The 23,816-nt window shown below is 37.5% G+C and overlaps 1 protein-coding gene and 1 pseudogene across 11 annotated transcripts in view; both read right to left on the bottom strand.

The window, feature by feature from the left end:
* Window positions 1–23,816, bottom strand: part of LOC117980048 (kelch-like protein 2) — a 105,087-nt gene that overhangs the window by 28,842 nt on the left and 52,429 nt on the right. For 10 of the 11 annotated variants that reach the window (XM_055111784.2, XM_055111786.2, XM_055111785.2 and 7 more), the window contains one exon: window positions 23,243–23,364. The exons of the other annotated variant lie outside the window; for it this stretch is intronic. In XM_055111784.2, the coding sequence (XP_054967759.1) occupies window positions 23,243–23,364 (122 nt within the window). The remainder of the gene's footprint in view (window positions 1–23,242; window positions 23,365–23,816) is intronic. 11 annotated transcript variants of the gene reach the window in all.
* On the bottom strand, window positions 9,880–9,958 carry LOC117980154 (U4 spliceosomal RNA; annotated as a pseudogene).

The raw sequence follows: 23,816 nt of genomic DNA, 5'->3' as shown, positions 1-23,816 counted from the left end.
TCGAGGCTGCAGTAATCTGTGATCACCCCACAGCACTCCATCCTGGGTGACAGAGTGAGATCCCATCTCAAAAACAAAACAAAACAAAACAAAACAACAACAACAAAAACCCATAAATTATTAGGATGCTAGGGGGTGCTATGATTCAATGAAAATGGTTTTGTTCTCTTAGTTCAAGCAGTCATGCGCTTCAGTGATTTGTGGGGAAGGAGTGGCCCCAGAGCAATCCATATCACAAGAAGCCTCATTTTGCTGAAGGCCTGTTTTTGCACTGTATAAGTATCATAACAACTGCTTTCCTTACGGGGTAGAATAATTTAAAGTTCAACAACAGTCTCTACCTATAAGCAGACAGTTTCTCTAGAATGTAATATATGTGCTAACAAGGAAAATGTAATAGGTGATTATCTAATAACTTTTTAATTTGCATTTTTATTTGAGTAACTCCAAGCAATTTTATATTAATTATAGGTTATTCTGTGGGATTGAACCACTATCTTCACTATAAATACTATATCCAACACTACAAGTGCTTTTCAAATAAGTCAATAATAGAAAAACATTTTTCCTTGTAAGTGAATTATTACAGTGCTATATAAAGGACCATATTTGAAAGTCAAATTAAGGAGAAAAACTTCAAAAAAAGGTTATCGAATTCTGGTGATCCTTTATAAAAGCCAAAGAAACCCCACAAAAAAAAAACCTTCAATTACTCGAACAATGGTAAATTTTAGAAAAGACATTAGCATTAAAAAAAGATCTAAGTTCCTTCAGAAATTGACTTTCATATATGCCACACTGCAGCCGAAAGACAGAAAAATAATAGTGGTTTATGACTATATGTTATGACTTTCCTAAATCTATGGAGTAAGTCCTAAACATAGAAAAGAAAGACATCATTCACATCTCTCTGTAACAAACTTCTTACCTTCTTAAAGGAAGCACAGAAGCTTTAACTCCTGAACCTAAAGGCTCAAGAAAAAATAGAAACAGTATCTAGACATAAGGCCTTTTCCTTCTGAGTTTAAGAAAAATAGGTCAGGTGTGGTGGCTCATGCCTGTAATCCCAGCACTTTAGGAGGCCGAGGCAGGTGGATCACTTGAGGTCAGGAGTTTGAGACCACCTGGCCAACATGGTGAAAGCCCAATCTACTAAAAATACAAAAATTAGCTGGGTGTAGTGGCACACACCTGTAGTCTCAGCTACTCAGGAGGCTGAGGAAGGAGAATCACTTGAACCCTGGAGGCAGAGGTTGCAATGAGCCGAGATCACACCACTGCACTTTAGCCTGGGTGACAGAGAGAGACTCCGTCTCAAAAAATAAAAATAAAAATAGAAAATAAAGTATAAATAATGTTATAGCCAAACTTTTTGCATGATATGTATAGTAGGTTTTATTATGTTATGAGAATGAATATCCACAGAAGGCTTTAATTTGTTGATAATTTTCAAATTGCAGGTTTTTCCATGCCAGTGTAATTGCGCTCTGAAGCAACATAAAGTGCGTTCCAAGATGCTTAACAGTACAGCCATTTAATTCAGCAAATTAAATTTCTACATATAGTTTAGAAAGTGGTCTTCAGTGTAAAATTCAATCTCTGTGAAATCTGCACAAATAGTATGATCACCCCTCTAATTAGCATTTTCCTAGAGAAAACAGTATAATACTTGAATTGTTTGGTCACACAGAACGATGAGGAAAAAGTGGTTGGGTGGAAAACAGGCTCACTTACACATTGGTGGTGGGAGCACATATTGGTCCAACCTCCATGAAGAACAATTTGTTTATTTCAAATTCAAAATTACAAATGCACATGTCCTCTGACCCAGCAATTTAACCTATAGATATGCTAACACATGCACAAAATTTCACATGCACAAGATATTCATTACAGCATTATTGTGGCTAATAGCAGTTAGAAAAAAGCCTTTAATGTCCATCATAAGGAGACTGATCAAATAATTGGAATCATCCATTCAATTGCAGTCATTCAAACGAAAGAGGAAACAAATGAGATAATTTCTAAAATATATTCCTGAGTGAAAAAAAAATTAGTCATTGGTATATTATGCTAACATATACACCGCCACCCCCCCCCCACACACACATATGTGTGTGTAGCAGGCTTTTTAAATTTCATTTTGCTTTATTGATTTCAACTTAATCATTACCAAGTTCAGATCTACCGTATTAGGAGACCAAAATTCATAAAATTGTAGATTCTCCTATCTGGAAGGGGCATAACAAGTCATCTAGGTAGAAATATAAAAATTATTTCAACAGTGGTCCATGTGGCTACATTATATTCACATATAATTTTTATTGATGACAGTGAAAAGTGGTTACATGCTTGACAAATATATACTAAACATAAAATAAACGTAAGTCAAATGTACAAAAAGTTTGTTCATATTTTTCTTTTGTCAGTAAATCTTTTGAAATTGCCTTGGTTTTATGATGTAGTTTTACTAGGACTAAACTTCAATAGCTCATAATTATGTAATTCATTATATACAGCTTCAAAAGCAATTACTAATTGACCCAGCTTGCTAACATGACGCCTGGTGACCATCAGTCACTCATAATGAAAACAGGAAAACAGCTGGGGCCACATCAACTCCTAGCTTATTTTGTGTGTCAAACAGCCACTTAAAACAAAATTTAAAATGCTCTGACTTCAGATGAACCACATCCCATGATCAAAACCACTCAAACAGCTGTCACCCTGCAAGTTGAATGTCTTGAGATCAAATCAAATCAAACCTTCTAATTTGTGTGATGAAGAAACCACACCCTCGAGGGGTTAAACAGCTTGACCAAGTCATACAGCGAGTCATGGAAAGCTAGTGATATAATCAAATTGGTCAACTCTTTGGTCTACTGTTCTAATACCTTCAACCCCAAATTTAGGTGCAGAATGGAAGTATTTGTATAATTTCTAAATCTCCAACATGGTCCTTTTCATGAAGAATAATAAAGACAACAACCACTTCAACAATGCATTATTGCAGTTACTTCCATTTACTGAGTAATTACTACATCAGGCACTGTGCTAAGCACTTGCCAGACAATAATATCTCATTATCTCCATCATACACAAGTGAATACAGAGGGTAGGAGAAGTTGGGTAACTTGCTAAAGGTCACACACCTGGTATGGGACAGGCCAAGCCTGCTATGAGAGCGGTACTAACCAAAATGTGCATAATGATTTTAGATGACATACAGATAAACTTCTTGCATTAATAGTTAAGAATATAGGTTCAGGGCAGGCTTGGTGGCTCACACCTGTAATCCCAGCACTTTGGGAGGCTAAGGTGGGCAGATCATTTGAGGTCAGGAGTAGGAGTTCAAGACCAGCCTGGCCAACATAGCGAAACCTCGTTTCTACTAAAAATACAAAAATTAGCTGGGCATGGTGGTGCGCACCTGTAATCCCAGCTACTTGAGAGGCTGAGGAAGGAGAATCGCTTGATCCCAGGAGGCGGAGGCTGCAGTGAGCCGAGATCGGACCACTGTACTCCAGCCTGGGTGACACAGTGAGACTCCATCTCAAAGAAAAAAAAAAGAGAATATAGGTTCATAGTTAGAAATACATTTTTTAAAGTTATTTTCCATTTATTTCAATAATACAATAATATAAACATTCCTTCTCAAGTAAACTTATTTAAGCAAAAATTGACTCACTGTAGAGAAAAACATTAAAAATTTAATAGCATCAGCACTTGTAGAATATAGCAAAATCCTGAAGCTGGCCCACAAATGATTACAAGTGATCAGAATTTGGAAAACCCTGATTTAGGAGATCAGATTTAATATTCTAATCTTTCAATATCTAATATAATTCTGATCCTGTGGTTTTACATATCACTGAAAAAGAAGAATGTGCTTTAATCTGGAGCTATCATAATCCCATGGCTTACTTTCTACTGAAGTGGATAAATTGTACTATTGGTAACAAATGTGAGAAACACCTAGCAATGTAAAGAGGTGATTTCTTAATTTGCTATTTAGGTCACAAAAATATCTTGGGCATTGTAACTAAAAGGTCCAATGAATAAATTTATGTCTTTGAAACTTACTTTCTGAGCTCTCTAAAGCAAAGGAGCAGTTGAACAGTGCTGCTTCTCATATGAAGTAGAATTACATTGATACAATAAACCCCCAGCCACCATCTAATGGAAATTTCCATCTAGTGCAGAGTCGCACTAGTGTTAACCCTGAGATTGATTAAAAATAACCCCAAGGCACTCTATGATCCTGAAGTATATTCCAAAACATCAAAGATGGAGCAATTATAATTTGATATATATTTTGAATGTTAATAATATTTTCTAAGAATCTAAGAGTGATTAAATTCCATATAGTATATACACTGAGGGAAGGGCACACTCCAAAAGCCAAAATATCTCTCTTGGGTACATCTGCCTCTAGGAAAAATGCCAAGCGGACAGTGAATGTAAAGAGGCCCTCGCCCCTCCTTCCTACATCCTTCTCCTTTAGTTCTATTCCATCAACCCAACCCTGAGTCTCTTCACTCTCAGTTTATCTGTGTGCCATCTAAAATCATGAGAACCCTGGTGTTCTCACCATGGGCTCAGTCCCTTTCAAGTCACTACTAACAGCACTGCTTCATTTCATTTGCTTCACAGCACCTACTGCTGTCAGCACTGATGTTATGTATTTGTTCCCATGTTTACTGTCTTCCTGCAAAGGAATGTAAGCTCTGCGGCAGTAGGATCACATCTGTTACCCCCTGCCACATCCTCAGGTCTCAGAATATGTACCTCATAAGTGAATCAACCTGAACATAATTTTATGACTCCCATGTGTATTTCTATTTTGAGATACAATTGTGCATGTCCTTTGAGACAAAATTACAAACTCTGTTTCTAGGAATGTATATGTACCAGACACTTCTTGTATCCTACTACAAATCCTCTCAGCCTTACTTCTTGCCCAACCCACCACTGCAGCAACCAGGCCCAAGCAGGCTTTGACCACCTTTCTGAAGATGTATCGTAACAGGGCCTCACCCCAGCCCCCGGCCATACCTCTCTCTGGCTTCCTATCCTAGGCCTTCAGTGATGCACTGGGCTCATACCCACATAGTCTGGAAGCATGTGGGAAATAATGCTGTGGGACCACCCTTGACTAGTGGAGAACGGATCAAAGGAAGAGAAATACTTCCCCCTGGTATTCTCCTAGAAGACAGTTCTGAGACATATGTTATAAGGCTTTCAAAGGTCCTGTCACATGTAGCTATGGCCAGATCTGTACTGCACCTATGAACCGGTTTTCCCTCCTTTCCAGCTCAAGTCCTCCATTCACTCATTGTGGCTCCTTGGGATCACTTCCCAAATAAATGAACTGCACGTAAGCCTTGCTTGCAGAAGGACCTCAAGCTGTTATATTACACAATGGAACAAACTGTGAATGTGAATATACTTAGCTATAGAACTATTAATTATAGTGCTGTTTAAATTATAAAAAATTGAGAAGAACTTAAATGTCCAATAACAAGAGAAAAATGAAGCCAATTCTATAATATCAATGAAATTGAATATTTTGCAGCTCTTAAAAGAGATCTAGTAGACAAATATTTAATGACTTGGAAAAATGTTTCTAATACATTTAGTATAAAAAGCTAGTTTCTAAAACAATCTACAGTATGACCCCTTTTTTGGGTAAACACATGTGTGCATAACAACAGACAGTATTAGAGGGCTATACCACAATTGTTAATACGTTTTATCTCTGGTTAGGTGTGATATGAACATTTCCTATTTATTTTTACATATTTGTTAAATTTTATGTATTTGTTAAGTGGTGCATTTTCTATGTACCATTTAAATGGTCAAATATTATTTAAAAGAAAGTCAGGGAGAAGCAAGTAAAGGAATGTCTTTCTGGATCTCTACAATGCTAACAAATATAACAAGGGTTAAGGGGAGCTATATATGGACTGTGGCTTCTCCGGGAAATATTACCCACCACTCACTAGAGATTGCCTCACTTTGGTGTGTTGAAAGGCCTTTGGAGTCTGAAAGGCCTTTGATCATCAAGCCAGTGTTTTGTAGAACAGTAACCAGGCTCTACACGTTACTCTTCCTGTTCGGTGAACAGCAACAGTTTTAAGTGTTTGGAGAAACATGAAGTAGAAGGACATAGCCCCTGATTAAATAAATCTAACTTAAAATGTTGTCATTTTGAAAAACAGGGGGAAAAAAAAGCTTTTTTATTTGTATATGTTGATTTCCAACCAATGGAGACAAATAAAAGGCTGCACATTTTTTACTTTGGAGATGCTTTCTGCAATAAACAAAGAAATGGAGGGGAGAAGCCACCACTGATCAGTGAAGACACTGTAGAGCATGAGAAATGGAAGACACCCAAGCCAAACAATTAACATCTGTGTGACACTCTCACACCAGCTGCATATTTTAAAGTAAGATGCTTTCATCCTACTTCACATTGTTTGACAAGCCAAATTACATAGAAGATGTTTTGCTTAGACAAGTATACTCCTTCTGCTTGGCTATTAGGATCTATAGTTTATTTTCAGCTTGGGCATTTATTCCATAGGGGGAAATAATTTATGTAGTATGTCTTTTAAATCCTGAGCCATTAGCAGTTTGTTTATTAGGAAGAGACTACCAAAGGGTCCGATTGCTCCATATATATATAACTTCTAAATATCTAAGAAAACATGCAAGCATGAAAAGACAGCTTTTGTTGTTGCTGTTGTTTTTGACTCGGCTAGCCATAGCTATCCTGCAAGGTGGAGCTTGGGGAAGAGTGTGGGGAGAAGGCAGGTAAGGGTGATGTGTTTAGAAGATGAAACGCTTAGTGACAAGAAAGGCAGATCTGGGTGGAGAGTCATGGTTGGATGCACATAGCAGAGGGCTGGGTTTTGCGGCCAAGGAGTAGGGTTTTGAGATGTAGAAGTATGAATAAGGAGATGGCAGGATGCCAAGGACAAACATTTCCTATGTCAAAACTCTGCACCGGGCCAGCCCCCTACATCCCAGAAAGAGGAAGGAAACTTTCTTCCACCTTCTTTCCTGTAACCCACATGCAACCTCGCCTGCCTCCTCCCAACACTCCACCCCTAGGAATAGGTATGTCCCACAGAGTTTAAAAAAACAAAAACAACAACCTCCCCCCCTCCACAAAAAAAAAACTGTCTGATTAGGTCATATTAATAGCTAATAACACAAGATCTTCCAGAATAAATCCCTTCTAGGGGTTTTTAACATTTTAAGAGAGGTTGACTCTTAAGCAGAATACAACTGCAATTGGTGGCATTTCCAATGTTATAATTAATGAAGTAGAAAAGCAAAGGTAGTATGGAGAGAAGAAATTTGGGGGCAAAGCAGCCTCAGGCAGACTGAAAGCCATCTCTCCTACACTATCCTTTTTCCAGTTGCTACTTCTACTACTTTTAACCCAAGGTTTCTCTTAAAAGTCCGACTTATTTGAGAGTGGCTCAAATGGATAATGAAGACACCACCTACCTTTCAGGGTTATTGAAAAATTAAATGTCAGTCAACGATTTAACACAATGCATGGCAATGACCATGTAGCATATCAGCTCTGACTCAGGGCTTTTTTTCTTGGATTGAACATTCTACCTCATGAGAATTGAACACCAAGATTTACTCTCTCCCGCATAAGATGATGTTTTATCCCAGATCATTCACAATATAGGTAGCTTCCTTTTTTGATCAAATATTCTCAACATAAAAGATGTAATCAGGGAAAATTTGCAAAAGAAGAAACATAGCATACAAAAATGAGAAATGTATTTGATGCTTCATTAGTTATCAAATATAGAACCATGAGAGTGCATTTTATAACTATAATACAAAATGTTTTTACTTTTCTTTCTAGCACCTCCCAATTCAAACAACAAAATGTTTCCAGACAATATATATTCAAACTAAAGTACAGTAAGCCTTGGCCCTTAGCATATTTTTGCTGTCACTGTAAACTAATAAACTCTCTTAGAAAACAAATAAGGAACATTGATCAATAGATACCAAAAAATATAAACATTTAAAACATTTGACCCTAAAATTATGTTTCTGAAAATCTACCTTGAGAAAAAAGTCCAAAAAATGGAATAAGATACGTAAATGACTTTTACTTTAGCATTACTTAGTAGAAAAAAAAACAGAACCAACTAAAGATCTAACAATATGGCAACAATTAAGTAAAATATGATAAATCCACATGACGAAATGTTATAATCAGTAATAATAAAGACTAATAATGGCTTTAAAAATAACTAACATTTCTAAAGTATTTGCTATAACAAACAATCCTATTATAAAATTAAATGGACTTGGCACACAGCTTTAACCTATCATCATATTAGAACAACTTAATAGACAACAAGCTCCTCTGATCTCAGGAAACTTAAAAAATAAAACAATGTTGACACAAACAGAACGAACTACTGAACACTTCCACACCAAGTATTTTTAACACATAGTGGACAGAGTAAAGAAAGTGTTCTACTGGTTTTTTTAATGACAGCTTGGCTCCTGCCCTTGCATCCTTCACTCCTACAGCTGGCAGCACTGGATGTGGATCCCATCACATCTCTAGTCAGAGGAGACACATATCCATTAACATGCTAAACTGTAATAAACCCTTACAATGCAATACTCATCAATAAACAGGGACGACTACTGAAATACACAACAGCATAGATGACTCTCACAAATATGTTATGAGGAAGAAGTCAGCCTTAAAAAAATACATTCTGTATGATTCTATTTATATGAAGTTCAAGAACAGGGAAAACTAACCTATTATAATAGAAATCACATCAATGGTTGCCTGGAAAGGGAGTGGGAGATTTATTGGGAAGAGACCTGAGGTTATAAATGCTCAATACCTTGATTTGGGTGTGGATTAATAGATGTGTACATTTGTTATAACTTAGCAAACTGTACAGTTAAGATCTATGGTATGTAAATTATATCCCACTAGGGGAAAAACAATCAAGTACAGTCAACCCTCTATGGGATTCAACCAACCTCAGATCAAAAATATTCAGGAAAAATAGTGCATCTGTACTGATTATGTACAAACTTTTTTTCCTGTCATTATGCCCTAAACCATACCATATTAATGATTATTTACACAGCATTTACATTGTATTAGGTATTGTACACAAACTAGAGATGATTTAAAGTATACAGGAGGGGCGAAGCATAGTGCCTCACATCTTTGGGAGGCCGAGGCGGGTGGATCACCTGAGGTCAGGAGTTTGAGACCAGCCTGGCCAACATGGTGAAACCTGTCTCTACTAAAAATACAAAAAGTAGTCAGGCATGGTGGTGGGTGCCTGTAATCCCAACTACTCAGGAGGCTGGGGCAAGAGAATCGCCTGAACCCAGGAGGAGGCAGAGGTTGCAGTGAGCCAAGATCGCACCACTGCATTCCAGCCTGGGCAACAGAGTGAGACTCTGTCTCAAAAAAAATAAAAAATAAAAAAGTATACAGTAGGATGTGCATGCGTTATATGCAAATATTAATACTATGCCACTTTAAGTCAGGGACTAGAGCATGCTTAGATTTTGGTACCCAAGGGAAGTCATGGAACCAAACTCCCACGGATACTGAGGGACAGCTGTACTTTAAATCCATACTAATAGATTAACCAGAGGTCAACAGACAGCCTTTATAAGCCATGAAATAAATTTTCAAATAGAAAATAATAATCCTACCTGATAGAATCCAAAATAAGAGGCAACCCCGCAAAAATGCATTTACATGACCAAATTGCTACACTAGCATTGATAAACTTTTTTTAAAACAGTAGCTTGTGCATCCATGTCAGTGATATAGCTATATTCTATTTTCGCAAGAAATAAAGTTTTCAATTAGCAATAATCATGCCTCAGATAAACCTCATTGGCTATGATACTGCCACTGTACAAAGCTAGAAATAAAGTTTTCATAAATTATATAGCCCAAGAAAAGGCATAATACACTTAAACCAGATTATCAGAAGCACATTAATTTTACTAACCTAACGATGAGATTAAGACATTAAGGTCCAAGAGGTAATAATATTTTTAAGACTTTATGTCAATAATGCGAGGGTTTATAAAACCTTTGGCTGGTGTCAAACCAAACATGCCAGAACCACATATAATTTAACAACTCTAGACTGTGACCACCTGGACTGGATTGGAGAGGCGTACCCTGAACACTGGCAACTAGCCTGATACAAATGTGCTATCCCACACACAGGCTCCATACCTAAACAACATCACAAACAAGAAAAAAAAATCCACTTTGAACTGGATATATTTCTAATAAGGACTTTGATTTGTTTTTATTTGTCTTGTTCGAGTTCAAATTACAAAGACGCTGTTATAAGATGCTAAATCATAAACAGGATGGAGTCATTTTTTTCTTCATCAAGATAAATGCCTTTTATGTACCACATGAAACTACTTAAAACGTGAATCTCAAAATGATTCAGCCGTGGAGACATCTTCAAGGACCATATATTTTAATAATACAAAGCCACAAGTAACTCAATTACTAATGCTTCTAGAGTACCTAGCCTTGCTCCGAAGAGTAAATTTTTTAAAAACCACTTTGGGTGTCGTATCCACCTAGTTTTATAAGATGCTCTTATACTAAGGTTTCTAGGTTTTCTCAAACTAGCTGACCTCAATGGCCATTCCATATTAAATTTTAAATAAGACTTTTTAAATTCTATATTCTTATACTGAATAAAAATAATTTAACTAGAATGGAGAATGGATGTTCTAGTTGGTCTAATATTTTGATTAAAACTATGAGGATTACCAAATTCAGACTTAAAATATAATAAAATACAATTAACATCAAAACTCAAATGGTAAATAATTTAAATTTTTATGCCTCTGGATAATAATAAATTAGTACTAACCAGGTAAAGTGATAAAATATCAAGGTAACTGATTTCTGGGTGCTAGAATGTCAGATACATTCATTACAATGATATAAGTACCCATGGTTATATCATAAACAACCACTAATCCTAAAGGTTTGATTCAGGAATTTATGTTTTTTTTTTTTTTAAGTTTTAACCTGTGTTTTCCAAGCACATCATCTGCCAAACCCTTTTACTCACAAAGGACTTCTATCCCATAAGAGAAAGAAAACAGAAATGGAAAAGCAATAAGCCTTCCACAGACACTGCTGGGAGATACATAACTTTTGCTCTAACCACTACATGTCAAACCAATGGAACAGGTGATTCTAAATCAAAGATTTAGCATGGTACTACAATCACCCAAGTGTGGTCTCCATGCCAACTCAAATGCACAAGAGGGAGAGAACTCTATAGCAAATTAGGGACATTTTTTATATGACCTGATTCAGAATATAAAGAGGGAAGGAAAAGTCATATGAGCTATTTTCTACCCAGTGATTCCAAATAATTTTAATGAGTTATTCTTTTTCTTGGTCTTAAGTCTTTTTATTCCTGCCCATCTCTTATTTCTGCTCAACATTTATAGAGCATTTAGATATTTTTGCAAGCTTTAACTGTTATATTTTTACACCATTTCAATGCAGTGGCAAAGCACTGTTGGCCTCATTTAATAGCTGAGAAATGGAAAGGTTAATATCTTACTCAAGGCTCTTCTTGAAGTCAGTAATAAATTCAAGATTTGAGCTCTGAATTTTAATACTATAATTAGCCAAAGTCCACTGGGCCATGAAGTTTACTAGCAGAAAGCCAACGTAAGGGCTCCTTATTATTTCTGAGTTGTTCCACATTAATGTAAATATGCAGCATTATACGTGTAATTCAAATGATTTTACCTTGAGGAATTATTAACAACATTTTAAAAAACTGCTCAGTAGATGTTTCTGTTCACCTTGAAGATGAGCTTTCTACAGAACTCCTTGCTACTTGGCAACTTCTAGATGTGTGGCTATGAATGAAGCATGGTCATCCACTCAAAATGGGTGGAGGGCAGTGTTGGAGGAGCAGATCTGGAATATGACTGTAACAAAGCTCAAAACATAATCAAATATATAGTGATAGTCTCTGTCAGAACAAACTATTTTTTTTTTTTTGAGATGGAGTCTCACTCTGTTGCCCAGGCTGGAGTGCAGTGGGGTGATCTCGGCTTACTGCAAGCTCCGCCTCCTGGGTTCACGCCATTCTCCTGTCTCAGCCTCCCTAGTAGCTGGGACCACAGGCACCCGCCACCACGCCCAGCTAATTTTTTGTATTTTTAGTGGAGACGGGGTTTCACTGTGTTAGCCAGGATGGTCTCAATCTCCTGACCTCATGATCCACCTGCCTCAGCCTCCCAAACAAAGTGCTGGGATTACAGGCGTGAGCCACCGTACCCAGCCAGAAGAAACTATTTTTACCATGAGGTTTAAAATGGTCCACATTATTAAATCTCCACAAGGAGATAAATAAGAATTAAAAATACCAGGGCACCCTGCCCTCTAGTTGAGAATCTCTGTGTCAATGAATCACTGTGTCTGGTGGAGTTTGGCACATCCTCAAGTGCTTGGGGATAGAAAAAGACAACTACCAGATTACAAAAAAATTCAGAAATGGGTTATCCAAAGAGCAATTATTTGTCAGAGTTTTCCCAGTACCATGAAAGGTAAGGAGACATTGGATTTCACAGTATGTAATCAATACTCAAATCACTAGAAAGGTATACTTTGCAGTGGGATGCCAGTTTGGTAAGACTTTCCATTATCCCTTTGAAGTAAATTCCCTTTCCTTGTGATTCCCTGCTCACCCAATGAAGCTCTGATTACTAATTCTATCACTTAGGTATCTAGATCCTGAGAATGATGCACACCGGATAATGTAAACACAGTCCCTAGAAACACCTGTTACCCGCTGAAAATTACTTTAAGATCATTTTGGTTCATGTACTAGTTTTCTGATTTTGGCTACTCTGAGCTATTTCCCAAAAGTCTGATCAACTCTGAAGGAGCTAACAAAATAGTTTCTAGACCTGCAAAGCCAAGAAATAGATTGGGCAAGTGATATCTAACCCCTACTGTGACATCACCTTCATTGCTCACCATCTCAAGCAGGTCCATCTGAATCTCTGTGCCCTGTTCCAGGAATTGCACCATGAGCCAGCATAGAAAACAAAGTATACTTTCTGGATTACCACTGAGTACCTATGTCTTCCTGACATCTAAGCAGTCAACATCTATTAGTCATCTGTTGGGTATTTCCATGCTAGAAATGCATGCTAAAGAATACAGTTTAGAAAAATAAAATATATACACAAATAACATAAAAATCACTGTATTTATGCATAATCAATAACATATATTCAGTCACATCTCTACTATTCATGAAACTTTTCTCTCTCACACTCCAAGTAACTTATAGCTGAATTTTCCAATTCTTTTGACCACACTACATAGTAAGACTTTTTACCTCACAACCTAGAACTCAAAGTTTCACAAAACATGCAGACTTGCTAGGATCTGCTATTTTCTTCTGAAATAGACTTTAAGCTTGAATAGCATTTCCTACTCTTGGCTCTAATTTTTCTCTTAAATGCTAATAATGACCTACTAAGTTTATTTCTTGACCCACTAGTTGATCACCACCCACACCTGAAAAACAAAAATGCTGCTTTAAGGCCTGGAGATGCAGCTCCCCATTGCTACTTCCTTTCTCCTTTCTTCAAAAACCCCCGCTCCTTGGAAGCACATGTCTGCTCACCTTCCTCATTGGGACTATCTAACGACACCTCAGTCACTCCTACTCATTTACAGATGACTTTTTTTACTTGGCCAACTTCATCTAATATACTGAGATGGAACAGGTGGTTCTAAATCAAAGATTTAGTATGGGACTACAATCACCCCAGAGTGTTGTCGTCATGCTAACTCAAACACACGAGAGAGAGAACTTTTTAAAACCTAAATCACCGTTCTCTCCACCACAACTTCTGACAATTTTTGATGACATAAACATCCAAATAGAACATCTCGGTTTCCTGAGTTCCAACTACCACTTCCTCCTCCACTTTTTCTCAACTACCCACTCATGTAGTCTTGTTCTAGACTTTCTTATTCCAGAATAATTTTTAAAACACGGTGTAGAGCCAATCACCCAGCCAGCCTCAGCCTAGATTAGTTGATCCTCAGCCAATCTGCAAATCCATAAGAATAAATGATTTTTTTATTAAGCCACTGAGCTTTGGCATACTTTGTTCTGTGGCATTTTTGTGGCAATAGCTAACACATTCATCATCTCTATACTAAGTATAAGTGGTTTAACATGGCTGAAGAAAATCACACAACCATTCTACCTGATATTTATGACTGCAAATCTCAAATGAGCTCCCAATATGGCCTGACAATTCGACTACACTTCACTAGTAAATTCATCTTCATCCTTTGCAAGACAATGATTTATCATCTTTAGTTCAAATCTCCAGCATCCTTCTTCCTCATCTTCCTTTTGGCTGATTACTTGCCACAGCCTTTATAATTATATGCAAGCTGATAAAATACCTACCTTTCCACCATCCAAGCCACTAACTTGTATCTGACAACAACACAGTCTGCCTTCTGTCTGGTTAACAGAGAAGTTTTCCTGCTCCCATCTAAGGTAAGCCCCTTCATTTTGTTTTAGATGGCAACCTCTCTCACTTTTGCAATTATACCCTTTGTTTCTTTCTCCCCTTTATCACATCAACTTTCACTTTTCTACTAGGTTATTCTAATTAACATAAAAATGCTTTAGAATATTACCCATCAAAAAAAAAAACAAAACAAACAAACAAAAACACCCTTAAACTCATCATCCCCTTCAGCCAGCACATTCTCTCCCCTTTCACAGCGAAGGGCATTGAAAGAACTTTCGGTACTCTCTGAGTCCACTTATTCTTAGTCCACTCCAAACCACTTTTCATTCTCACCGTCACCTCTAAATAGCTTTTCCCAAGGTCACTAATGACCAGTGGGACCATATAATTTATCATCCACACTGGAACATTTCTGAGTAAAGTAAACACTAATCAGAGAAGACACCAGATTAGCAGGCATAAAATAGGACTGTCTCAGGCAAATGAATGTAGCGACACCTACACTGATATGGCTCAATTCACTTTCTTGACCTATCAAGAACATCTGACACAGCCAAACACTGTCTCCTTGAAGCACTTTCTTCTCTAGAACTAGCATTCTGTGACACCACATACACCTGCTTTTCCTCCTACATCACCAGTACTCTTTGGCTTGCTTGCTTTCTCTGTCTACACTACCTCTTAAAGTGACCTCATCCACTTCAATATGCCACCAATACATCAAATCTACCTCCCTAACCTGACCCCTTCCCATCACAGAACCAACCTATTCAGCATCTCCACTTGTAAGCCCAAGTGGTAAAAGTTAACATAACCAAAATAGAACCATTAATTCCCACCACCCCGAAAATATGTCCCCATCCCATGTCTTCACCATCTCAGACAACAGCACTATAATCCACCCAGTTGCTCAGGCCAAAAATGCAGGAGCCATTCTTGATCATTCTCCTTCCTCCATCCCGTCATGCAAATCCATTAGTAAATTCCATTGGCCCTACCTCCAAATATCTCCCAAATCTATTGTTCACCATCTCACGCCAACAACCCAGGCCCAAGCCACTAGTCTCTCACTTAGCCTACCCCAACAGGTATCTAAAGGGCCTCCAACTTCTTCTACTGCCCCCACAGTCCATCCTCCAGCTAGCAGATGGGAAAGGGGAACAAACTGTCTAACACATGAATTCCCTGCCCAAACTACAACTGGAACAAAATCAAACCTCCTTATCATAGTCTACAAACCCACTTTGTCTGGCCCTATTTACCTTTCTAATCTAATCTCATCTTTCTCCACTCTCTCATCATTTACTCTGCTCAAATAATAATCGCCCTTTTCTTTCTGGCCCATAAAACACGCCAAACTTATTCACATCTCAGGTCCTTTGCTCTTTCTGCTTGGAATGTTCTCTGCCTTTATTTTTACATCACTCCCTTCTTTTCATTCAAGTCTCTGCTCAAATGACTCCTCCCCAGAGAATAACAGGTAAAATTCACCTGTTTCTCTATCTATGGGTATATTATTTGTCTCGTCCCTACCCCTCCTCTACAATGTAAAGCCTTTCAAGACAAGGACCTTATCTATCCTGCCTGACATTGTAACACCAATGGTTGGAACAGTGTCTGGCATAGAATAGATACCCCATAAATATTTAGTAAACTATTGATTGAAAGATGAAATTCATCAGGATCAATACTGGCAGTGAAAAAAAGAGGTAAGCTCAACAGCTTAGATATAGGGAAGGGAAAGGGTAAGCCATGTATAAAAAGCAGTAAAGTGGTTCTTCATCCGTACCTGATCTGGCCTGATCCAGCTACAGGTCTTACAAATCTTAGATCTTCAAGTGCAGTTTAATTCGGTCCTAAACTAATCCTGACCAATACCACAAAGCTTATTGGGCACCATATCAGTGTTTACAGTCTGGCATTAATCTTGCTGCCCTAAACGTGATGTGCTCCCCCAAGTACCCTCATGCTTGCCAAGCCACAGCATGACTCCTAATGCCCCACATAACAAGCCCCAGATCCTGGGTTTGTTGCCCAGTTTCCTACGGGAATGCAGACCCTCCACAATCTCAAAATTACTTGGTTGTGGTCATTACAATTGCCCAGCCCTTACCAAGTCTCTTTCTAGACAAGCCAGAAACATAAGAGCTATAGGCTTGAGTGTTCACCCAGGGCAGCTCTTCCTGGATAAAGGCACTGCCATCAGCCTAAGAGTATATGCTACCACCACTACCAACACCACGAAAGTCCTGCTGCCAGGCTCTCTGCAGCATCTCATTCAGACCTGAATCTGTAACTCACCTCTAAACATTTCAGTTTGGACTGCATGCTACCCTCAGTTTTTTTTGTTATTGTTATTTTGAGATGAAATCTCACTCTGCTGCCCAGGCTGGAGTGCAGTGGTGCGATCTTCGTTTACTGCAACCTCCACCTCCCGGGTTCAAGCAATTCTCTTGCCTCAGTCTCACGAGTAGCTGGGACCACAAGTGTGCACCACCACGCCTGGCTAACTTTTGTAATTTTAGTAGAGATGAGGTTTCACCATGTTGGGCAGGCTGGCCTTGAACTCCTGAGCTCAGGTGATCCGCCTCCCTTGGCATCCCTCCCAAAGTGCTGGGATTACAGGCATGAGCCACTGTGCCCAGCCTACCCTCAGTTTTAAAATTATTTTTTGAAAATTTCAAAAAAAAACACAAACACAAACCACAAACAGAAAAAAAATACTTGTTGAGTGCTTGCTCCATCAGGTCAGTGCTCCTACGCCTAGCCCTACTCATCTCTGGCTCAAGCTCCAATGCCAATCAGAGGTTAAGCAACTTAGGCAAGGTCACATGGCATTTAAACAGCAAAGCCAAGATCCAAACCCAGTCTAAGTATATACTCTATTCATTACTTTGTTCCCTGTTCATTTTTTTTTTTTTTTTTTGTAGCACCAGGACCGAGTATTTATCAGATATTCCATCAATGACTGTTTAACTGATAGGGTGTCTTAAATATTTTTAAGACAGATTTTTAAAACAAATCTCCACCTATTGGGAATTTCATTTCAATGTTTACCCACACAATATAGAAATACACAAAGCAAAAGTACTCTTCACCAAAATCCACTTTACCTACTCACCTGATGAACCAACTCTCTCCATGCCCTCAGTAACTACACTCTACTGTGCTTGCACACGTCTGCTCCTCCAGCTGGGATGCATTTTACCAACTCATACATGTTGGATTTGCTCCCACATCTGTTTATGACACTTGCACTTATTGAAATTACACAATTTAAGTAAATGAATTCAATGAAATGTGAATGTAAAAAGAGCTCTTTCTATGAAAACTAAGTTGGCTGCTTTGGAGTGGCTTGATCAACGTGTTACTGGAAAAAAAAATAAATGTTTTCAATCCAATTAGACATGGGAGGAATGAAAGAGAAACTGTATAATTCAAAGAAGATTTTGCATTGAGATTTCAAGTGTCTCAGTTCTTGCTGCACTTAAAAAAAAAGCCTGGAAATTATAGTTGGTGCATGATTATGGTATGGTTTGTGCAAAAAAGGACATGTGGCTCTTGAAACAGCTTACCATACTTAGTTTTACAAACAAAGATTGGAGTACAATTGTAAACCTACATGTTTGAGGTTAAAATATTTAGGGTACACATGTATTCTGTTTTGGTGATTTCCCTACTTTGGCTGGCTTTTTATTGATTAAGCCAACTTAAAGCTTTTTCAACTATGTCAACAGGCCTGGTACCATGTAAGCCCCTCCGTGTGATGTCCTCCTTTTGGGAACATGCAGAGTAAAACACTATCTATACAGCATACTCCTAGCAGTTCTAGTTTGAAGCAAAACAACAACAACCTGCCCTATACCACCAATAAAATGGACACACTATGTTGAATTTTCTACTATACTGAGACTGTGTTAAACATTTAGTCTGTTTATTACCAATAATTGATTTTAGATGTCCCTTGAAAAACTCTCATTTAAATTTTGTTTCATTTCTAAAGAGATAGAAAGTGTCTGTCTCAAATAATTCCAATTCATCCAACATATATTTCATGAACTTTTTAAAACCTATCCATTCAAAACTGTCAGATGTTTCTCAAATTCTTCTAGATGATAACAGTTCTAATATGGAAAGAATCTGTAGATGAGTACTCATAATATTAATTTAGGAATGAGAGCATTTACTTTCATGGGCACTGTTTATTAACAGCATTACCTTTGTTTTTAACACTTACATCAAGTGAGAAACTCTTACCTACTTTTAGGAAGCCAAAACAAATACCCAAAGGTGGAGAAGTCAAACTCATGTAACAAAACTACAAATTTAGCAATGAAGTAAATGCTTTAAGAAGTTCAAGATCCTTTAGGATTCTCCAAAAGTGTTAATTAACACATCTAATGACATAGCATGTACCTTGAATAACTTTTGGATCGTGAAAAAAAATTTTCAGTTATAAAGACATTTACATTTTTGAATTTATAAACTCTCTTTGTAAGCAATACTAATGACGATTTAATAGTTGCTGTGTGATGTTGAGCAAATTATTTAACCTTCTTAAGCCTATTTCTTCAATCACATTGGGGTAACACCTATCTTATATGGAGGCAAAAACATCAAATGAGCTACATATAAAATGCTTAGCATATAACTAGAGATATACCCATGTGAAAATCCTTCATACACGCACATACACACACAGACTCACACACACTTACATATTTATATTTTTTATATCTAAAGCCAAGTATTCTTGGACGGGAGTGGTAGCTCATGCCTATAATCCCAGCACTTGAGGAGGCCAAGGTTGGCAGACTGCTTGAGGTCAGGAGTTCAAGACCAGCCTGGCCAACATGGTGAAACCCCATCTCTACTAAAAGTACAAAATTAGCCGGGCGTGATGGTGCATGTCTGTAGTCCCAGCTACTTGGAAGGCTGAGGTGGGAGAATTGCTTGAACCTGGGAAGCGGAGGTTGCAACGAGCCAAGATCACACCACTGACCACAGCCTGGGCAACAGAGCAAGACTCTGTCTCAATAAAATAAAAAAATTTAAAAATTTAAAAATAAAGCCAAGTATTCTTAACAGTGGAAGGTGGGGCAAGCAGCAAGGTACATGGATTCTCTGAAAGTGTATTGAAAATGTATGCAAAACTTTGTGTAGATAAGCTAATGTGCCCTTTCCTTAGAAAAGGGTTGACAGTTTTTCATCATATTCTCAAAGGTGTCCATAACCACCAAATGTCAAAGAGCATACTTTTCAATAGCCTTTGGCTGTATTTTCTCTATTTCCCAGATTTATGCAGTTCATAAAGTTTGCTTTGAAACTCTAGACACAAGTTAAATTTAAATTCACTCAACAGCAACAACAACAAAAAAGTTGAATTACAAGTGTAGTCATAGGTAAAATATTGGTTCTCCTTTTATCTCCCTTTAAAAAAAAACTGTAAATTCATTTAGCTCAAATTATCCTCCAATTTTGCCATAAATAAAACCAAATATCCAAACTTAAAGCCAAAGTTTAAAAACCTAAACAAACAAAAAAACAACAGCAGCAACAAACACACGAAAAGCTAGGAAACCTGGAATGGCCAAGAATTCAAGCCCTATTGCTTGTATAAATCAGAAGGGACTATAATAACAATAGTCCCTTCTTTGGAGTTAATTTTTTAAATTACTCATTCTCTCATTCTGACTCCAAGTTAACAACCTTCACTTCAAATAGGTATTATATTGTTTAAAATTAGTGTAATAAGGAGACCATATGGTATCATGGAAGAGACCCTACACTAGTAATCTGGGAAACCAGGGTTACAGCCCTGTTCTGTCGCCAACTGACTGCCAACAGATGGCTGGACCTCAGCATTCTACAGCACAATGATTCTACATCAAAACATGCAATCCCAAAGATACTTTCTAGCCCAATATTGTACTTTACTACTAAAACAGAAACTTACAAAAGGGAGGTCACCTGGTAAAAGATTTGAGTCTAGGTCCAGTGAGAAAAATATACCACCACCAAGAAACATTTGAATTACAGAAACTTCTGTTCCCACTGTCAGCACCTTCAGGGCATATAAATTCAGAGCACGGCTTCCAGTTAGGGCCACTTAAAACTTCAGCTTAACATTAATAACAACAGACACCTTCTTCTTTAAGGTGGACAACACTTTACAAGAAAGATTTAACAAAATATAGATTGACAAAAAATATACAAAGCAGGAAATAGGAGTCTGGTGTATCTTTATATGGTATAGTCTTATTTTTTTCATTGAAAAACACATGTCATGGAAAAAGTAGCTACTTTTAATCTAATTTATTTCTCAACTGCCTTTTCCAAAACAAGTATTTTTCAATTGAAAATAAAAGAAAGCTTTACAAACCATGATAGCCCTATGCTGAAGAGATATCCGTCTCCCTCTTAAAAACAAAACAAAACTATACAAATATTAAGCATTTAATAAGCCTGCCAAATGTAACTCTTAGAATGTATTCCTGCATATTCTAAAAGCTAAGCAATATATACACAAGAGGCAAATTAGGATGGCAAGAGTTTTCTGAAAGGCTGTGATGACTAATATTTCAGGACTGGAACATGATAGTTATTAAAAGAAACATGAGAGGCGTTCTCCTAATTCCTAATAGGCCCATGTCCCCACCACAAGAACTACTACAAACAACATTCAGGGCTGAATTCACACAGTTTAGTCTCTAAGGCCTAAAGGATTTTTCTCAATTTTCTCCCATGTGGCCCATTATGTGAATCAAAGAAATCAGTAATTCATTTGTTGAAGGTCAAATATAAGGACATAATGAGGCCCATGCACTAAAATGAATAAAAAGAATGAACAAAAAGAAACCAAGATAAACTCTTGTTGAAAACAATGCCCCAGAATCTAGCAAATAGTCTAAATGTACCTAAAAGACCAGAATGAGATGACGTATTAGTTCAGTGATCTCATGACATATACCAAACACTTTCTTCCATGTTAAAAAAAAAAAAAAAGTTCATCTAGCATCTGATGCATACATTTAGAAACAACCCCAATATTGACCAAGGTTTTTCAAATGCCTTACCTCATAACTGGAACTTCTAAGCAAAAGCTAATGAGGCCATCTAGGAAAGATCACCAGGAGGCCTTACTACGGCCAGTATTTCACATGGAACAATCGATAGCATGTCTTAACAAGTGCAAAGATTTCAGTCTCCGAATTCATTTTGTAGCATATTTCAACTAGTTAGCAGGGATAAGGATTGAACCAACAACTTCCTATTTGTGCAAGTAGAATTTAAAGATTATTTCTTAAGAATTTAGTCCTAGTTATTTTTGTTGTCCTCAAAACACAGTGTCCCTGTTAGAAGGAATATAAATAAACACACATTTTCAGATGGCAATTTGGCATTGCTATCAAAAAATTAATATATGCATGTACTCTTTGATTCACCAATTCCATTTTGAGGAATCCAGCTTATAAAATTTGGGGATGCAAATATAAAAATGTCCACTCATTGCACTGTTTTTATACAGGTGAAAAATCATACTATATATATATATAGCTGATTAACATGAGTTAGACCCATATACACTAATGTGTGAAGACCCCTAAGACACTGCTCAGTTCAAAAAGCAAGTTTCAGAACAAGTATAGTATTTCTTATGTAAAAAAATTGTGTGTACGTTTGTGTGAATAAATGCATGGAAAACGGTCTGAAGGGATTCACAGTACATAACAGAAGCTGCCCTCTAGAGAGGAAGAAGTGAATCAATGTATGTGAACTGGGGTATCGAAGAGAAGGTCCGTTTTCTGAAGAGGGATTTTCACCTTTTACTCCACATCCATCTGTATTATTTAAACATTTATGTAACACACATAAAACATTTGTTCTTTATAGAATATAAGATGCAATATCAACTTTTACCTAAACTCCAGAATCACTTAAAGAGGATGCTCAAATAGTAAAACAAAGAATAGGCTGGGCATATGGTTGTTCACACCTATAATCCCAGCACTTTGGGAGGCTGAAGAGGGCGGATCACTTGAGCCCAAGAGTTTGAGATCAGCCTGGGGAACATAGTGAGACCTCTCTACAAAAAAAATAAGAAAATTCACTGGGCATAGTGGCACATGCCTGTAGTCCCAGCTACTTGGGAGGCTGCAGTGGGAGGACTCCCTGAGCCTAGGAGGTCGAGGCTGCGTGATCCATGATCACACCACCGCACTCCAACCTGAGAGACAGAGCAAGATTGGGTATCAAAAAAAAAAAAAAAAGACAGAAATAAAGAATATTGGCAGTCAAAAACATTCTTTGTAGACTATATCCTTCCAAGGAATAAAGAGAAATTGTGGGCAGCATCAATCAACAGTTATAAATGAATATGACAGTGTTTTCATGAAAGAACAAGCATCATTCAGAGAACTAAAGGATCTGTATCTCAGATCTTAAAGAATATAAAAGATACTGAACTCAGAAACATTACTAAAAAGGTATAATCATTCCAAATATTTTTAGAAATACAATTTTCACAATGAATCCTATTATTTTGGTGAAAAATGTATACTGTGTGGGTGTGCTTTTTTTATTTAAAAAAACTGTATGCATAAAAAGCTAGATGGTGTGAAGTGTTTACTCTCACCTGTACATTTTCTTCTGTAACCTGAATTTCTGCAGTGTAAACGTAATCAATTAGCATCCTCAGGGTCCAGCCATCTACCTCTTTTATTCTAACTCTCTTTGCTCGGCTCTCACTCATCCCACCTAAAACACAAAGGAATAAGAGTGATGTTACAGCAAGACACTGCTGTGGAAGTTCCAGTGCCAATGCACATTGATACATCTTCTTGCCACTCACTGTATTCAACAGGCAGCATAATCAGCCGCTTTTTGCAGGCCGAAAACACTCCCCTTCCTCTTCCAAAAGCTTACCTGAGCAAATCATAAAATGTACTTTTGTTACCCACTTGCACCTGAAAATCATATCACAACAATGAACGTGCCATATGTCCAGCTGCATGAACTATTCTTGTGGCTATAGGATCAGTAGCTGAGGCTGTCCCTGCTTTTGGGCATTTGTTGTCTTTATGGATTTCTAGTCATGACTAGAAGAGTAACGATGTTACTGCCTTTGGCTAATAGCAATGAACGGCTGCTGAAAAGGACCCACCTGGTTAGCATTACTCCTTCAACAAACACACAAATGCCTGCCGGGG

The sequence above is a fragment of the Pan paniscus genome, chromosome 3, assembly GCF_029289425.2.
Source record: "Pan paniscus chromosome 3, NHGRI_mPanPan1-v2.0_pri, whole genome shotgun sequence".
In the NCBI taxonomy this organism is placed as follows: Eukaryota; Metazoa; Chordata; class Mammalia; order Primates; family Hominidae; genus Pan; species Pan paniscus.
This window is presented reverse-complemented; position numbering and strand designations above follow the sequence as displayed.